The sequence below is a fragment of the Aethalodelphis obliquidens genome, unplaced genomic scaffold (genome assembly GCF_003676395.1).
Source record: "Aethalodelphis obliquidens isolate GAN/ISIS:26980383/991018 unplaced genomic scaffold, ASM367639v1 scaffold69, whole genome shotgun sequence".
Classification (NCBI taxonomy): Eukaryota; Metazoa; Chordata; class Mammalia; order Artiodactyla; family Delphinidae; genus Aethalodelphis; species Aethalodelphis obliquidens.
In genome coordinates this window covers 1,502,220-1,517,240 of record NW_020838013.1, presented here as the reverse complement: position 1 = coordinate 1,517,240, position 15,021 = coordinate 1,502,220, and the positions used below count along the sequence as shown (strand labels likewise).

Sequence of the window (15,021 nt, the reverse complement as noted above, 5' to 3'; positions counted from 1 at the left end):
AAAAGTCATGAAATCCAATGCAATTCCAGAAGGAAGGAAGGGAGGAGGGAAGGAAGGATGGAGGGGAAGAAGGAAAGGAAAGAAGGAAAAGGAAAGAAACAAAGAAAGGGAACGAGAAAGACACTTGTCTAAGTGGCGTGGAATCCGCAGGTTTGGGAAATGAAGCATGAGCACCCCCTATGGGAGAAGTCAGGAAGCATCCACTTGGTTACTGCGTCCCTCCAAGTCCCCACCTCCCAGCACTGGGCCTCTTCTCTGGGGTCGCCTGGCTGTGTTTCCTAAACCAGGGCACTGTGGGAGGTCACATCCTCTCTCTGGGTCTCAGCCTGTGCCTTTAAGGGCCTTTCTTGAGGCTCCAGCTGGGACCTGCGGTGAGAGGCTGGTTGGCCTGACCACATGCACAGACAGGGAAGATACTCCCGGAGTGGGAGTTGCTGGTGCCACGAAGGCACCAGAGCCCTGGACCCGACCCCAGATCAGACTTTCACAAGCCCTGCAACCTTGGGCAACTTACTTCTGCTCTCTGCTCCTCCGTTTCCTGATCTGGAGGATGGGGATTGAGCAGTGGTGCTGGGGGTTAAAGCGATGTTTATCAAGCTTGTGCCTGGCACAGAGATGCCCCTCCTGCCCCTCCTCCTGCATACTTACTCCTTTGGCTCCGGCAAGACCAGCCCCCTCACTATGATGACCTGTCCCGGCCAGAGACCCTGGGGAAGGGCACGCGAGCAGGGCATCTCCTGAGGGAACACGGGAGATGACTGAGAGGGGGACTCACAGAGGGGCTCGGGGAGGGATACTGCCCCTAGGAGCTGCTTCATGGGCTGCCCTCAGGGGCCAGGGAGCCCCGGGGCTGGTTAATCTCTGCCTCTAGGCCTGCATCCAGGAGACACTTCTGCTCAGTTATTAAACACCTACTGCAGGCCTGTCTCCAGTACTCGGCTCTCTCTGGCCTCCCCCCCACCCGCCCAGCCCCCGTGCTGGGAGCCCCTAATGCTGTGCTCCAAACTGTAATGGCTCATTCATTGGTCTGCCCCCCTACCAGCCTGTGGGCAGTTGGGGAGGGGGCTGGGACTGATTTGTCCCTCCATCCTAGAGCCTGGCTCTGGGCCTAGCACAGGAGAGTATTAGATAATTGTGTGCAGAATAAATGGAGAAAAGGTAAAATGAAGCTGGAGTTTCAGCCTGAAGTCGACTGGCCCACCCATAGCCTGCAGTTTCCTATAAAGAAGGGGAGACCCTGATGCTGAGGCCATATGCCACCAGCATATGGGATATGAGTGGGAGGGGGTGCCCTCCCACTCCTGATGGAGCAGGTGAGGGACTGTCCCTCTGCCAGGCCGAGAAGGGGGAGGTCACTCACCAGGCTGGGGCTCTTCAGCAGGAAAGGCTGTCAAGGAGAGAAAAAGGGGACATGGAGGCCACATGGTGTTTGCTCATTGAAAGGGAACCTCGATATTATTCTTTAAAAATGGGGATATTTGGGGTTTGCCCCTCTCAGAGATAATACAGGGAAATGACTGGAACCCCAGTGGGGCCCTCTTGAATTCAGATGGACACCAGCTCTGGAATAATGCAGGAGAACTGGACGGGGGATGGGGGTGGGTGTGGGTGGGGGGAAGGTCCTGTCATGCACGCACTCTGTGGCTCTGAGCAAGTCCCTGGGCGCATCATCTCCCCTTCTGCCCTGCTGGCCAACCCACTACCTCACAGGGATGCTAAGAACTGAAAGCTCCAATTGAGACGGATCTTCTGATAGGAAGACTGGGGCCCTGCCCGTTCCGGGAAGCCAGCCTACCCCCAGCCATCCTCCCGAGCTGGCCCTGGTGCTGGGAGAGGCAAATCCAGGCTCCCAGGGACTGAGGTGGGGCCAGCCGTCTCCATGGCAACCGCACAGTGAGGGAGGGGGCAGCTGGGCCTTGTGCAAAATGAGCAGCAGCCCAGCGAGGGGCGGGTCCCGCTGGGGGAGGAGGGAGAGTCAGTGGCTCAGCTGGCGTGGCTGGGACCGCGAGGGCCAACCCTGCTCGCAGGAGACTCACGTGTCCAACCGGATACTCGCTACCGCCCTCCACAAATGGCTGTTAGGAGAGAGAAAAAGCAGCAGGCCATATTCGGGACCACTGCAAGCCCCAGAGCTTGATTGATTTCGCTCCCACCTGCCCTCCTGTGCCTGGGAGGGGGTAGAGGCCAGCTTTGGCCTTGAGAGCTCCTCCTCTCCCCGAGGCCTCGTCGGGGCTTCTCCAACCCGGCATTTTGAACACGCTGATTCCTGGGCCCCACCTCCGACTTACTGAATCAGAATCTCTGATGGCGGGTCTCAGAAATCTGCATTTTTAATCAGCTCCTCAGCTGGGAATGATACCCCACTGGTCCAAGACTCCAAGTCATCTGCCTCTGGCCACTGCTCCTCATTGACCAGACCCCATGCCCAGGCTAGGATTCTGCCCGAGGCTCTTGGACCCACCTTCTGTGGTCACCTCACCCCTCCTCATGTCCAACACCTGGATGGATGCCCTCCACCTTGGCTATAATTGGTGTGACAGGGCTTGTCTGGGGCGGGAGGGGGTCCTGGGCCTGTCCAGGCATCAGGGGAAGTCAGAGGCTGCTGCCACCCAGGACTTGGCCCCAAGGGAACTTACGCTGATGTTCAGGAATCCAACGGCCGTCACCAGGATATCTCCATATATGCCCAAGGTGTCTACACGAGACAGCGGGAGCTGGTAGCGGTAATGGAGAAAGTGTTGTCCATTTACACTCACCTAGAAAGACAAACAGACTAGGCTGGCTCAGCAGCAGCTGATGGTCCTGAGTTCATACTAACGTGCCAGGCATCATGAACATCCTTTCTGGAATTTTCCTCATTTAACTTCACACCAACTCTACAAGGCAGGCATGTTTTACAGACCAGGTGCCCGAGGCTTGGGGAGCTGGCAACTTCAACGCCCCTCCGGGCCCCTAACACCCCATGCTGGCCCCATTTCGCCTCTCAGCTGACCCACCAGCAGCTGGAGCAGCAGCCCCCGAGCCCTCCCCACCATCCACAGGTGAGGAGCCTCCGGAGGCTGTGTGACCCCTGTCCCACAGGTGCCCCCCTCCACTGCTGGCTCCCACCAGCTCCCTCTCCCCTGGAGATGTCTGAAGATCTTCCTGGCAGGAGTTCACATCAGCGGTGGAAGCCCTGAGGCTTCACTCTCCCTGTCCCTTCCCCCTCTTCCGTGAGACGGGGAGAATGACGGTGCCCTCCTCATGGACTGCTGTGAGGATGCAGTGAGCTAATACTTAAGGGATTAGAACAGCGCCCGGCATACTGCAGGCGCTCTCTAGACGCTCCCTGTGACGGTGGCAGTGGCACCCTCTGCAGGGCCGGCACCATAGGGCCCGCTGAATGCTGCCATCTGTATCGGGCCAAGTGGGCCCAGGGCAGCTTGGGACTGGGCTTGGCAGCTCCTTGGTCCTCTGGGTACTGGACTCTGTGCGCCATCCCCCCACATACCGCTTAACGCAGTGACATGGGGAACTTGGCTGAAGGAAAGAGAAGCAGAGGGACACAAGTTCTAGACTCCCTGATCTCCCCTTCCGTTCACCTTCATCTCCTCATTTCCAAAGAGAAAGAGGATGAGGAAGCTCGCTCCTTTCCGCAGGGCCAGATGGGGCCACCGGGCCTCCGCTTGCCAGCGCCCGCCGCGCAGGGTGTTGCAGATGACGTGCGGCTTGGTGGTGTGGAAGCGAGGGTTGAAGTGGATGGCGATATCTGGCCGGGGGTGCAGGCTGCAGCCGCACTGGAAGTCCACCTGGAACCTAGGGGAGATGAGGCCCCCAAAGGGCACCTGCGGTCAGAGACTCCCGGAGACCCTGAAGGTAGAGAGGGAGCCCTGCCGAGCACTTCCCTTACCTGCGTGCATTTAGAGGAACCGCTCCCTGGAGCACGACCATCTTGCCTGCTCGCAGGCCACCAAAAATTGTCGCGACATAAGGAACCACCTGAACAAGGGGATAAACCCATCCATACAGGGTTGAAGAAAGGGCCTAGGGACCCCTGGGTTGAGGGGTGCGGTGGGGAGGAAAGAGGAACAAGAAGACTCAGCGCTCCCACCCCAAACAGAAAATGTCCTAATGGGGAAAAATTAGTTTTCTCTGAAGTGTTCTCTTCCATCTTCTCCCCTTTCCTGGACCATCACACATCAAAGCCGCACTCACGGGCAAACCAGATTCAGCCCCACTGCCCCCTTGGGGCACCAGTCCGGCCCCTTACCCCAGCTCCTAGGGCACAGTAGTGCCCCCAGTGAGGCTTACTGTTCCCCGGTTTCCACCCTGGCCTCCAGAAGCCTGGTGTCGAGGCTTCCCAGGGACTGTTTATTGGCCAGAACCTGGGAAGTGGGAGGCAGAAGGGTGGACAGATTGGGATCTGAGCGCAGACCCTGATGTGGACACCTGGAAAGATACCTGATAATGACCCCAGCCTACCTTCCCAGCTCACCTTTCCCCTGGCATTCCTAAAATACAGCGTACACTTTGACCACTCCTGACCCTTGCTGGGGTGTTTCCTCTGCTCTCCTTCTACCCTGTGAAATCTGACTTGACTTTCCAGGCTCTGACACCTTCTCCAAGCATCGCCCGTTCTGGTGCCTGCATTATTCCTTCCCTCGCCGTGCTCTCCACTGGCACGGCTAGTTTGGCCCTTGGCCGTCTGGCTTCGAGGGAGCCGTGCGGCTGGTTGTTCGTGCTGGAAGGCACAAGCCCTTCAGAGCCGAAGCCCTGTCTTTCGCTTCTGCAGGCTCAGTGCCTGGCCTGGCACAGAGTGGGCTCTGAGCAGGTATGTGCAGAATAAATGTGAACGTGCAGCAGGTACTCATTGGGCAGTATCTCAGGACTGGGCCTCGTGCGCTGTTCTCCAACTCCCAGCAGCCTTCAGAAGCCTGAACTGCCCAGAAGGAGCTGAGATCCAACAGCGTTGCCCTCCAGGTGGGATTTCGCAGCTTGCAAAGCAAGGAGCCACTGTAACCTGGGCGGCTGCTTCATCCCATCACTCAGGCACCTGGGGAAGTGTGGGAGACCCCGGGCTGTCAGAGCACCCACAGCTTAGCCAGGCTCAGCACGACAGTCGCTCCCGCTTCCCAGGCTCTGGGCCTGGCCTGTAATTAACTGAGCCAAAGCAGTTCTCCTGGGAGGTGGGGACCAAGTAAAGGGAAAGTGATAATTAGTGTTCGTTAGTGGGAGGGTGGAGTCTGCTGGGAGTTCAGCCTTCTGTAAAGCGCTGTCAGGCTTCAGGAAATCCGCAGGGCACTGGGCTGAAGGAGGAATCGAGGAAACCCCAACACCATCTCTCACTTGGAGGTTCCGACCTGACTCCCAGGCTGGAGATGAGCCTGCCCTTCCTAGTGATCAATGTTCCCCCAATGATACTACGCACTCCCCCAGACCCTCCTAGCCACCCATCGTACAGTAGGGGACACCACTCTGTCTCCAGGCCCTACTACTTTTAAAATGCAAGGACCCTGTGAACCCAGCAGTCATTGACACACGAGTGGGAATGAGCTGTCAGCCACTTTGCTAAGCTCAGGATGGCCTTCCAGAGCCCATGGGCAGGGGCCAGGGAAACAGGACCTATGACTGAGGGCCTCTCCAGCCCCCAACCTGGGATACGGGGCCCAGCTGGAAGGGGGAGCCCTGAGACCCAGGAGGTTCTGGACCCGAGCGGCTGCTCACCGGGTGGAAGACTGGCGGCTGCAGGATGAAAGTGTCAGGAAGTGGGTCCAGTTTTTCTCCAGGCGACATGGTGGAGGGGGGGCCTCCAACTTGGGCTGCAGGTCCTGATTCCAGGAGCCCTGCCCCCGCTGGACTGACTCACCTTTCCCAGCCAGGTCCTAAATGCCTGGGGCAGCTCTCCCAGCTGTCAGTCTCACCTGCACCTGGCAGGGTCCTTCCTAATGGTGCTTGGAGCAGGTCTGGGAGGGCAGCTGTCCAGCGCCCCACACCAGCTCCAGCCCCACCGGCTGGACTGGGTGTCAGAAGAGATCCGTGTTGAAGGGCACGTAGCTTGTACTAACTAACCCTCAGGGTCTGAAGCACAGAGCCCGTCGCAGAGGGAAGCCAGAGACTGGCTCCTTTGGGGCCAGCGGGGTTTGTGATTTCCCGGGCTGCAGCCTGAGCCCTCCAGGGGTCAGAGGCAGGGGTGATGGTACACGGGGGCAGGTCCCAGGAGAAGCCCCGCCCCCAGCTTCCGGGACACCAAATGAGTGGCTTCCCCTCCCCTCCCCACAAAGGTTTCCATCTCTCTCCCTCATTTCCCCACCCCTTTCCCCACTCTTCTCCCTTTGGCAAATTTTACAGTCCTTGGGGGCTCCATTTCAGCACTGGGTGGAAATGCCAGGGCCCAGACGGGGTCACAAGAAAGTGCGATGGGGAAAGGTGAGAAAAGGCAGGGAGAGAGAAGACCGTCTTAAGCTCAGAAAAGGGAGTGGTGGGCAGCGGGGAGCACACAGGTGCACCGAAGGAGACCTGGGTCCTTGCTCAGCTTCTGCTCTAACGTGCTGTGTGCCCTGGAACAAGTCACTGACCCTCTCTGGGGCTCCCTTCGATTATCTGTGTATAAAAAGGGTGATCACAGTAGCGTGTCTCCTGTCTCAAAGGGAGGTCTGTATCTGGGGGTGGGTCTAGGTTTCTGCCTTTTTGATTTTTTCAAGCTCCCCTATGATCCTCTGGGCTGGAATCATTCCGGTTCTGGTTCAAATTCCAATAAGCCTTTCCCTTTAAAAAGCAGCACAACCTCTCAACTTTATCCTGAGTTGGGAGGCCCCAGGATCTGACCACAGCGTCAGACGTGGCAGCAGGGAATTGCTGGCAGGGCCAGGCTGGGCAAAGGCTCAAGGGCACGGGGTGGTGAGGGAAAAGTAAGCAGCTGCTCTGATAGTGGGGCGAGTGCTTGGGCAGTGCTGCGGAAAGACGTGTGTTAGCTGTGCTACTGAAGGGCTGCCTGGAAGCTTGTTAGAAATGCAAGGGCCCCACCCCAGAACTACTGGGGGGCAGCGCCCAGGAATCAGCATTTTAACGTACTCTCCCGGTGATTCTGATGCATGTTAATGTTTGAGAAGCACTGACTTAGGTCCTAACCGGCAGGGCTTGGGATACAGAGCCAAGGTGTTTGTTCAGATCCTGCTGGGTAGGTGGAGCTGCGTGGCTGAAGGTGTTTCGTGCGGGAAATTTGATCAGAGGTGCATTGAGGAAGGAGGAGAAATGAAAGGTGGAGAAACTATTTGGGCAGGGACAAGGTTGGCCTTGCCGCTGGGAGTCAGATCTGGGTCCTGGTCCCAGCCTGGTAGCGCCCCAATGGTGCCCCTCCCCCACTCCCATCCCAGCCTCAGCGCCTCTTCTGTGAATTGAGGAGCCAGGGCCACCATAGCGAAATACCAGGGACTGGGTGGCTGAAACAACAGGAGTTTATTTTCTCACAGTTCTGGAGGCTAGAAGCCCAGATCAGGATGTCAGCAGGGTTGTTTTCTTCTGGGGCCTCTCTCCTTGGCTTGCCGATTTTGTGTCCTAATTTCTTCTTGTAGGGAGACTGGTCATATTGGATTAAGGTCCACCTACTTGACCTCATTTTACCTTAATCATCTTTTTAAAGGCCTTATCTACAAATACAGTCACATCCTATGTACTGGGGGTTAAGACTCAACGTATGACTTGGGGGTGGGGAACACAGTTCAGCCCATAACAGAAGAGTAGTTATAACTCTTCTCTTTTCGAAACTCCAAGGTATTGCAGCAGTCGGGAGAGGGGGATGCTGAGGGCCTGCAGTGGGAAGGCAGCAGAAGGAAGGGGGATGGTGCATTTCATTTCTCTTTTCAGGTGACCCCAGCTTTTGACAACTGGGAGGGACCTGGTTGGCTTAAAGCACATGTCCAGAACTTGTTGAATCTGATCTAAGAGGCTCCAGCATAAGAGAGGGTCTTAGTGTCTGTTGTTCTGTCTTGGGGTGGACACAGGGGGGTAAATTCCTCTTCCTGAGCCAGAGTGAGGGGGGGACTTGTGGGAGAGCTCCAGGAAAGGGCTGATGGTGACCCTGACACTGGCAGGTGGGTTTCCCCTGCCCCAGACGGGCACCCTCCCACCCCATCCTCCCAAGTCCCTCCACCCTGTGCTTTTTCCTCAGAGCACTTAACATAACTTGTCATTATATACTGAAGAATTGTTTGGAACTTCCCTGGTGGTCCAGTGGTCAAGACTCCGCGTTCCCAATGCAGGGGGCCCGGGTTCGATCCCTGGTCAGGGAACTAGATCCCGCATGCCGCAACTAAAAAACGAAACAAAACATCCCACATGCTGCAACGAAGACCTGGCGCAGCCAAATAAATAAATAGATATTTTAAAAAAGAATTGTTTAATGTTTGTCTCCCATTCCCCCTACTCCCCACCTATAAGTTCCACGAGGGAGAGTTATTCTTACACTCCCAGTACCAAGCAAATGCCTGACACAGAGGAAGTGCTCAAAATCTATTTAAAGACTGAATGACTATAAGAGGTGATGGTTTATGGCTCCTGTCCTGTCTCTGCCTCCTTCTCTGTCTCTCCCAGCAGGTGTGGAATTGTGGCCCAAGCACAAAATTGTCCCTATACTCTTCTAGCTGGCCACAGACTGTAATTGAGGCAATTTTATTGATATCTGTCCATTACCAGTTAATAGCCTGGGAAACATAATCCATTTTCAGGGATCTCAAGGTGCCCCACTCTCCCCCTTTCTATGGTCCAGCAGCCTCTTTCACAGTCCCTGCTCCTGAATGGGTGTAACTCTCCGGGCCTAGGGAGGGACTAATGCATAGATTAACCTACTTTGGTCTACACCTCCACCCCTTTCTTCTATCTGATTCCTTCTATCTGGAAACTCTCATGGATCCTCTTTCTCTCGGGACCAGTTTTGCATCATCCTGGAACAGAGGGTAGGATAATTAGGAGAAATACTAGGCAAGAAGAATTGACAGAACCCAACAGCTGCCTGGATAAGGGAGACAAGGAGAAAGGGCGCCCAAAAGTGACTCCAACATCTTGAATCAAATGATTGGGAAGGGCTTCCCTGGTGGCGCAGGGGTTGAGAGTCGTCTGCCGATGCAGGGGACATGGGTTCGTGCCCTGGTCCGGGAAGATCCCACATGCCGCGGAGCGGCTGGGCCCGTGAGCCATGGCCGCTGAGCCTGTGCGTCCGGAGCCTGTGCTCCGCAACGGGAGAGGCCACAACAGTGAGAGGCCCATGTACCGCAAAAAAAAAAAAAAGATTGGGAAGATTCTGGAAAAACAGAGAAGATTTACGTATAATCTGGGGCGGTGGCAAGCTGGCTAATTTCAGCCAAGACCATTTTGGAGGAGGTGGGCGCACAGGAATCAGTCTGGATGGAGCCCGGACACCAGGGATGTCCAGTCAGTGTTTTTGAAGGAATGGATGCTACTGCCTAAAAGCATGTTCATATACTCTTGAGAAAACAGCTTCAATTTCTTTTGGTGCTATTCTGCCCTGTAAGTGAGTTTTAGTGGCTGCAACAATTTTTCATAACTGGGTGCTGTGGCCGTTAAAGGGATCAACAATCAATCTTGCTCTCAGGGAGCTTCCAGTCTAATTGGAGAGAGAAGACATACACTTGGAGGGGAGAACCAATAGGACAAAGCCAGCTTCTTTTTATTTATCTTCCCCCCCAAAGAGATAGAACCATTTGATTAGAAATATAAAATCGGGCAAAGAACAAGCATCACCCATAACCTCAGTAAGCTAACACGACACTTCTTGTTACTTTGATGTATATCCTACTGAACTTCTTCCCTCCCCCGCGGATCATATATTTATTACGGAATCTCAACTCAAAACCTGAAGTAGCTTGATTTTTTTCCAACCACTGCTTTTGCGCATATATGTTGACTCTCTCTTCTCTGATGGGTCGAAGACCCCATAATATCCCAGGCAGTTCCTATCACTTTCCAATCACTTTTGGTTACTGAAACTCAACCCTGTTTAGCACTGATCATCAATGGTTGTTGACATCACACAAAGAAAGAGAAGCAGACATATTTACTTCCTGATGGTAGAACACATCGTCACTAATGACATCCTCTTGAAGAAAAAGCCATCTGACCTAAATTTGATTGAACCTCTAGACTTAACCACCAGCGTACAGGGATACAGGGCACAAATGATCATCTTGAACAATAGTAGCAAAATTCAGATGCTGGGAGACTTTACAGGACCAATGACCCAGTTTCTTCAATTAAAAAATTAAAAGGGAAAAAAAAGGTGGAGGAGAAACCCATAAGATCAGAGGTTGGCAAACTTTTTCTGTAAAGGGCCAGAGAGTAAATATTTTAGGCTTTGAAGGCCATGAAGTCTCAGATGCCACAGCAACTATGCGACCCTGACCTTGTAGTGGGAAATTTGCATCGACAATATGTAAACGATGGGCATGGCTATGTTCAAATAAAACTTTATGGATGCTGAAAGTTGAATTTCATATAATTTTCACATGACGCAAATATTCTTTTATTTTCGAAACCATTTAACAATGTATAAAACCAATCTTAGCACTTAGGCCACACAAAAACGGGCAGTGGGTGGTAGTTTATGGGTAGCTTGCTGACTCCTGCTTTAGTTAAAGAAAGTACGAGGCACATCAACGAGTTCTAACTTATGGGGTTTTTAAAAATTTTCTTAATTGATTTATTTATTGGCTGTGTTGGGTCTTCATCGCTGCATATGGGCTTTCTCTAGTTGCGGAGAGCGGGTGCTACTCTTCGTTGCGGTGCGCAGACCTCTCAGAGCGCAGTCTCAGTTGTTGTGGCACACGGGCCCAGCTGCTCCGTGGCATGTGGTATCCTCCAGGACCAGGGCTCAAACCCGCGCCCCCTGCATTGGCAGGCGGGCTCCCAACCACTGCGCAACCAGGGAAGTCCCTAACTTACGGTTTTATTTGGATTTTGGTTCAAAAAAAAAAGAGTTAAACAACGTACAAACAGTCAGGGAGATGTGAATGTTGATTGCCTATTTGAGGACATGGAACTGCTAGAATGTTTTAAAATGTGCTAATGATATTGTGTTCATCTTTATTTTGTATCCTTTAGAAATATGTAGTGAAATATTTACAGATGAAAGACTAAGGCATCTGCCATGTGCTCCAAAATAATCTGGGTGTAGAGGAAGCGGGTGGGGATATAGACGAACCAAGACTGGCCATGTCCTGATGACTGGAGAAGCTGGGTGAAAGGTAAATGGGGGCCCATTATTCTGTTCCCTCTATTTTTATTTGTGTGTGAACATTTTCGTAATAAAAAGTGAAAATACCCAAACCAAACCAAAACCAACATCAACCGAACGAAAAACCCAAATCCAAAACCACAGCTCAATCAGTGCACAGCTTTTGATCTCCTATACTATTCACCTGGGGAGAAATGTATGGCTTAATGGCCTGGAAGTGCGGGAGCACAGTCTGCTCCTGTGGGCACCGTCCTACTACAGTACCCTGAATGGCAGGGGTGGTGGGAGCTACTGCAGTTGGGGGCAGGGGTGAGGAACAAGGTTGACAGGTCCCAGGCAAGCTATGGGGGCTGTCATGGACTCGCTCTAGCTCTGGGCAGTTCTAGTCTTAGGAGTGGGAGCCTTGGTAGAAACAGTGTGCACTATTTCTATCAAGTAGTAGAAAGTGTTCCAGCGCTCTCTGCCATGGAGGAGCCCCTCAGAGAGGTACCTGGAGCTCCCTCTGGGCCCTTCCAGAAGTAGGAGCCCATCCCCCCCCCCCAGCCCTCCTGCCCAGCCTGGCTGCCTGAACAGCCCTGTGGCGCTCACTGCTCCACCTCAGCTCCTTCACACGATGCCAGGAACCTCATGAAAGCCAGGAGTTAATCACCCACAGATGTTCACTACAGGAACTTCAAAGGGCTATATTTTAGGGAGAAGAAAGATGACCTCAGAGGGACCCAGCGGGCAAATCTAAGCAATGTCTGTATAATATAATAATGGTAATAATAATAATAATAATGTGAATTTGGGGTTAAAAAAAGGGCAGAACTAAAATAGCGTGGAAGGGGCAGATTGGAGTGAGAGCATTCCAAGGTCCTCTCATTGTTTCAGAGGGGTGTTTAGGATATTACTTTTAGACTTTGAGCATGAATGTTAAAATTTCAGGGGCAATAAATAAAAAAATAGAGTGTAAACTTCCAAATGAATAGAGAGAAAAATGTAATACACAGCTAAGATCAGATCTGTATGAAGAATATTATAAAACTCCATTGAAATACATTAAAGAAGTCCTAACAAATAGAGAGACATAATACGTAATAGATCGAAGACTCAATTTTGTAAAGATGTCAAAATTGCCAAATTGATTTATGGATTCAGTGTAATGTCAATCAACATGCCAAGAGAGTATTTTGAGCACCTTGACAAGCTAATTCTGAAATGTTTATGGAAGGGAAAAAGCTCAAGAAGAGTCAAGAAACTCCTGAGGAAGAATAAGGAGGGGGAATCTGAAGATATCCGTATATTAAGATTTGTCATAAAGGTATAGTAATAAAGATTGTATGATAGTAGCACAAAGACAGACACATTTGCCAGTGGGGTGGAATAGAGCCAGCAACGTTCTGCTCGTCCATGAAAACCTGACACGTGACAGAGGTGGTCTTGCTCATCACGGAGCGGGGGAAGGAGAAACTATCAGTAAGTGATGCTGAGATAAATGATTATTCATATAGGGAAAAATCAGATTGGATCTCTGCCTCACACATACACAAAAATCAACTCCAGGTTGATTAAACGGAAAAGACAACATTTAAAAACTTTTACAAGAAAATACAGGAGGGGCTTCCCTGGTGGCGCAGTGGTTGGAAGTCCGCCTGCCGATGCGGGGGCCACGGGTTCGTGCCCCGGTCCGGGAGGATCCCACATGCCGCGGAGCGGCTGGGCCCGTGAGCCATGGCCGCTGAGCCTGCGCGTCCGGAGCCTGTGCTCCGCAACGGGAGAGGCCGCAGCAGTGAGAGGCCCGCGTACCGCAAAAAAAAAAAAAAAAAAGAAAATACAGGAGAATCTTTTTCTGACTGCAGGGCAAGGAAGGACTTCATGAAAAGACACAGAGAGCTGGGATTTCCCTGGTAGCACAATGGTTGGGAATCCGCCTGCCAATTCAGGGGACACGGGTTCGATCCCTGGTCCGGGAAGATCCCACATGCCACGGAGCAACTAAGCCCATGTGCCACAACTAAAAATCCTGAATAAAGAAACTAAAACATGCCGCAATGAAGATCCCATGTGCTGCAACTAAGACCCGGTGCAGTCTAAATAAATTAAAAAAAAAAAAAAAAAAAGACACAGAGAGCTGACCACAAAAGAAAGAATTGGTAAATTCTACTTCTTTGAAGTCCATAATTTCTCTTCATCGAAAGACTTCATAAAGAGAGTGAAGAGACAAGCCAGGAACTGGAAGAAAATACGTGTAAACAAATACAACCGACTAAAGATGAGTATCGAGGATATATAAACAGCTCCTCCAAATCAGTAAGAAAGCAACTCCAAAGAAAAATGGGCAAAAGGCACGAACAGGCACTTTTTAAAAGAGGAAGTCTAAATGACTAATAAATACATGTAAAGGTCTCAATCTTATTAGCGATCAGTTAAATGCAAATTAAAACTTCAGTGAAGTACTATTTTACATCCATTCACCTGGAAAAATTAAGTAAGATAGTACTAAGTGTTGGTGAAGATGTAATCAACAAGAATTCTTACACATTGCTGGTGGAAGTGAAATTGGTACCACCAATTGGGAAAACGTTTTAGTGTTCTATTGTAAAGTGGAACATTTTCATACCTTCTTAGCTATTAAATCCTATAGACTCTCTTGCATGCATACACCAGGATACAATTTGGGTTTTTTGAATAGTTTTCTAAATCCAAATTAGAAAACAAAACAGAACAAAACCAAGTGGTTTTATCACCATATCAATAAAATGTGGTCTATTCACATAATGGAATATTTTCCAGCACGGGAAACAAATTACAGATCTGTACAGCAATGTGTATGTATTATAGAGACAACTTTTGTTTTTTGCTGTACGGGGACCTCTCACTGTTGTGGCCTCTCCTGTTGCGGAGCACAGGCTTCGGACGCGCAGGCTCAGAGGCCATGGCTCATGGGCCCAGCCGCTCTGCGACATGTGGGATCTTCCCGGACCAGGGCACGAACCCGCGTCCCCTGCATCGGCAGGCAGACTCTCAACCACTGCGCCACCAGGGAAGCCCTAGAGACAACTTTAAAAGAAGCAGATTGCAGAAGATAATACAGCGTGATACGATTTTTTTTTCTGTGTGTGATACGATTATTACAAGCTTCAAATAAGCAAAACGAAACAACGTGTTAGGACTACAAAGAAGAGATTTTTAAAAAGTTTTAAAAAGCAAGAGCATGATAGACTGGAGAGAGGTGACCTCTGGGGGATGGGGGTGGAGGTGAGGGTGGGGCTGGGAGATGGGATAAGGGAAGAACACACAGGTAGGAGGAGCCTCTGTGCTAGGTGTGTTGCGGTTCTTAGTAGGATGGTGTTTTCACGGGTGGTAATTTTATCGTCATGTTTCATAACTACATGTATTCCATGGATTCTTTTGTATATATATTACATATTATGTATATAATTTTAATAAAAACATATAAAAGATTATCTATCGATCGCTCGATCTGGTCTGAATCGCCCAAGATTTTAACTCCTGAGCGTACCTCCCCAAGCCCTCCTAACTTGGCCTCAACCCCTATCTCCAGATGTCGCTCCTCTGCTCCGTGGACCTTCAGCTTCTCCAGCCACATCAGATGCCACCTCTGAGTCTTACAGAAACTATTCTGTTACTTTCCACCCCAATCGCCTCCTACGCCGCTTTTCCCTGCCTTTCCTCTCAAAGCGCCCCCCAGCCCCCGGCCCCGCGCAGGTTCCTGGGCTTTCAAGCGCCCCCATCAGCGCCGGCTGTGTTCGGACACGTGCTCACTGCGCCCGCGCCGCCCTCGCCCCGCGCGC

General features: G+C 51.6%; 1 protein-coding gene across 2 annotated transcripts in view; it reads right to left on the bottom strand.

Annotated features, from left to right (window-relative positions):
- Positions 1-5,773, bottom strand: part of LGALS12 (galectin 12) — a 7,517-nt gene extending 1,744 nt beyond the window's left edge. Inside the window, exons 1-7 of one of the 2 annotated variants that reach the window (XM_027090406.1) lie at positions 5,704-5,773; positions 3,890-3,978; positions 3,582-3,795; positions 2,637-2,756; positions 2,037-2,075; positions 1,361-1,387; positions 649-737 (exon numbers count right to left, since the gene is read on the bottom strand). In XM_027090406.1, coding sequence (XP_026946207.1) covers positions 649-737; positions 1,361-1,387; positions 2,037-2,075; positions 2,637-2,756; positions 3,582-3,795; positions 3,890-3,978; positions 5,704-5,772 — 647 coding nt within the window. In that variant the 5' untranslated portion in view covers position 5,773. Of the gene's footprint in view, positions 1-648; positions 738-1,360; positions 1,388-2,036; positions 2,076-2,636; positions 2,757-3,581; positions 3,796-3,889; positions 3,979-5,703 lie in introns of those variants that run through there. The other variant, XM_027090407.1, reaches the window with a different exon arrangement.
- Positions 5,774-15,021: the final 9,248 nt, after the last annotated feature.